This window comes from Mesitornis unicolor, unplaced genomic scaffold (genome assembly GCF_000695765.1).
Source record: "Mesitornis unicolor isolate BGI_N332 unplaced genomic scaffold, ASM69576v1 Scaffold46858, whole genome shotgun sequence".
Taxonomy (NCBI): domain Eukaryota; kingdom Metazoa; phylum Chordata; class Aves; order Mesitornithiformes; family Mesitornithidae; genus Mesitornis; species Mesitornis unicolor.
In genome coordinates, this window is record NW_010204767.1 from 366 (window position 1) to 2,648 (window position 2,283).

General features: G+C 55.5%; 1 protein-coding gene across 1 annotated transcript; it reads left to right on the forward strand.

Annotated features, from left to right (window-relative positions):
• Nucleotides 1-238: 238 nt before the first annotated feature.
• Nucleotides 239-2,221, forward strand: LOC104534994 (leucine-rich repeat-containing protein 32-like; the record flags this gene model as incomplete). Its single annotated transcript, XM_010191146.1, has 1 exon — nt 239-2,221. A coding segment is annotated over one exon (1,983 nt), but the record flags the coding sequence as incomplete, so codon positions are not given.
• Nucleotides 2,222-2,283: the final 62 nt, after the last annotated feature.

Consider the following 2,283-nt stretch of genomic DNA (forward strand, 5'->3'; position numbering starts at 1 on the left):
GCCTTCTCCCTGCACTATCAGAAACAACTCAGCAGTGCCTCGGGAAGCCCACCTTAACTTTGGGGCCAAGCTCCTTGCCTCTGAGCAGTGGCATCAGGCAGTGTAGCTCCTTTCCATCTTGGGCTTGGGAAGGGGGAGAAGCTCATTTCCATGTTGCTGATGCCCATCTTGGGCAGCAGATGGCTTGGCTGGAGCTGTGGTTTGTAGCCCCTCTCATGCTTCTCCTCTCTCTCTGTAGAGCCCTACGAAGGTGTCTTGCAAAGGGGTTGGCCTGCACAAGTTCCCAAAGGAGCTCAGCCAGGGAGTTAAGTACCTCGAGCTCTCCAACAACTTCATCCAAAACCTGTCGAGGAGCCACATGCCAAGGTTTGGGCAACTTGAGTATCTGGACCTGTGCTTCAACCAGCTGGAAGCCGTGTCAGACACGACCCTGGCTCAGCTGCCCCAGCTGCGCACTCTTCTCCTGGGATCAAACCACCTGGACCGCAATTATGTCGCTAACGGGCGAGCCTTTCACTTGCTGAGGAATATAGAGGTCTTGGACCTGTCAGCAAATAACCTGGAGAGCCACATGGCAGGCTGGTACATCAGCAACCTCACCAGGCTGAGGGTGCTGGACCTCTCCGGGAACAAGATGACCACGCTGCCAGCGGGGATCTTCTGGAGCACCCCACGGCTGCGTGAGCTCGACCTCAGCAACAACTACATCACAGAAATCGAAGAGGGAGCTTTTGAGGCTCTGCAAGAGCTGGAGGTGGTGAACTTGGCCTTGAATTCCCTCCACTGCATCTCTGGCTTCAGCCTCATGCAGCTGCGAGTTTTAAATCTCAGCCACAACGCCCTGGAGCTCTTTGTCTCAGAGGAGGGAGCGGAACCCTATCTGCTTCAAGTGCTCGACTTGAGCCATAACAGACTCCTCTATTTCCCCGAGCTCCCCAAAGCCCATTATCTCACACACTTAAACCTCTCCAACAACCTTATTGCTTCCCTGCTCCCAGGCTCACACCATCCGGGGGAGTTTGTTCTTCGCTACGAGGAGATGGCGAGGTTTAATAGGACGTTGTGTACGCCAGCTGGTCTGACGCATGTAGCTGACTTGGATCTCAGCAATAACCGGCTGCAGCTGCTCCCATTTTCCTTCCTCCGCAGCCTGGGCTCCCTACACAGGCTCAGCCTGGCTAGGAACTGTCTCCAGGAGGTAGCCGAGGAGTTGCCCACCAGTAGCACCGAGTCCAGCAACCACTCTCCCATGCCACTGGAGCGTGCCACCCTCTCCGTGCACTCACTGGACCTCCACGGCAATGCTCTCTCTGTGCTGCCACACTGGTTTTTCGATCCTCTGCCTCAGCTGGAAATTATTGACCTGGGCTCAAACAGCCTCCAGCCTTGTGGGAGCCAGGATAGCGATCCAGGAGGGAATCTGGGAGGGGGCTCTCATGTGTCAGCCCCAGGAGGCACCTGCACCCCCTTCTACAACATCCCTCAGTTGAAGCATCTGAGTCTTTGCCAGAACAACATTACCAGGCTGTACCCCTACAGCTTCAACCAGACCTCGCTGCTCTCCCTAGACCTATCAGGGAACAAGGACTTGTTTGTGCCTAAGGAGGCCCTGGGGGGGTTGGAGTCCTCCCTGCAGAGACTTTCTCTGAGGGGCAACCAGATGGACAACAGCAAGGCAGAGCTGCCCTGCCTGGACATGCTCAAAGTCTTGGACCTCTCAGGCAATAATTTGAGCCTTTTGCCCACAGGTCTTTTCTGCTCCCCACTGGAAAGCTTGGACATTCGCAGTAACAAACTGCTGACATTGGAAAAGCTCATGAGCTTGTCCCGCAGCCTGAGGGACGTGTCCATTGCTGGAAACCCCTTCAGCTGTTGCTCACTGGCTTGGCTGGACACACTGCAGGCAGCTGGCGTGGGCGTGCAGGACCTGGACAAAGCCCTGTGCACCTACCAGGATGAGAGCAGGAACTTCTCAGCCAAGATAACCAGCAGTCCTCAGTGGCTTTGTCCACGTCCCAGGGACACCAGCTCGCTGGCTCTGCTTGTGATTGTGATCAGTTTTTGCTTTCTCGGTCTCTGGGCTTGCTGCCTTCTGAAGAAAGGGCTGAAGTCGCCAGAGAGTGCAAGACCCCACAGCAACAGGGTGGGGGTCTTGCCCCAGTGTCCCAAAAGAGAGGAGCTAGCCGAGGCGAAGCCAGCAGAAAGCATCACCAGCGTGTAGCCCAGCCCTGGGGAAGAAGGAACTGTAGCGATCAGTCAGAACTATTATTATTATTATTATTA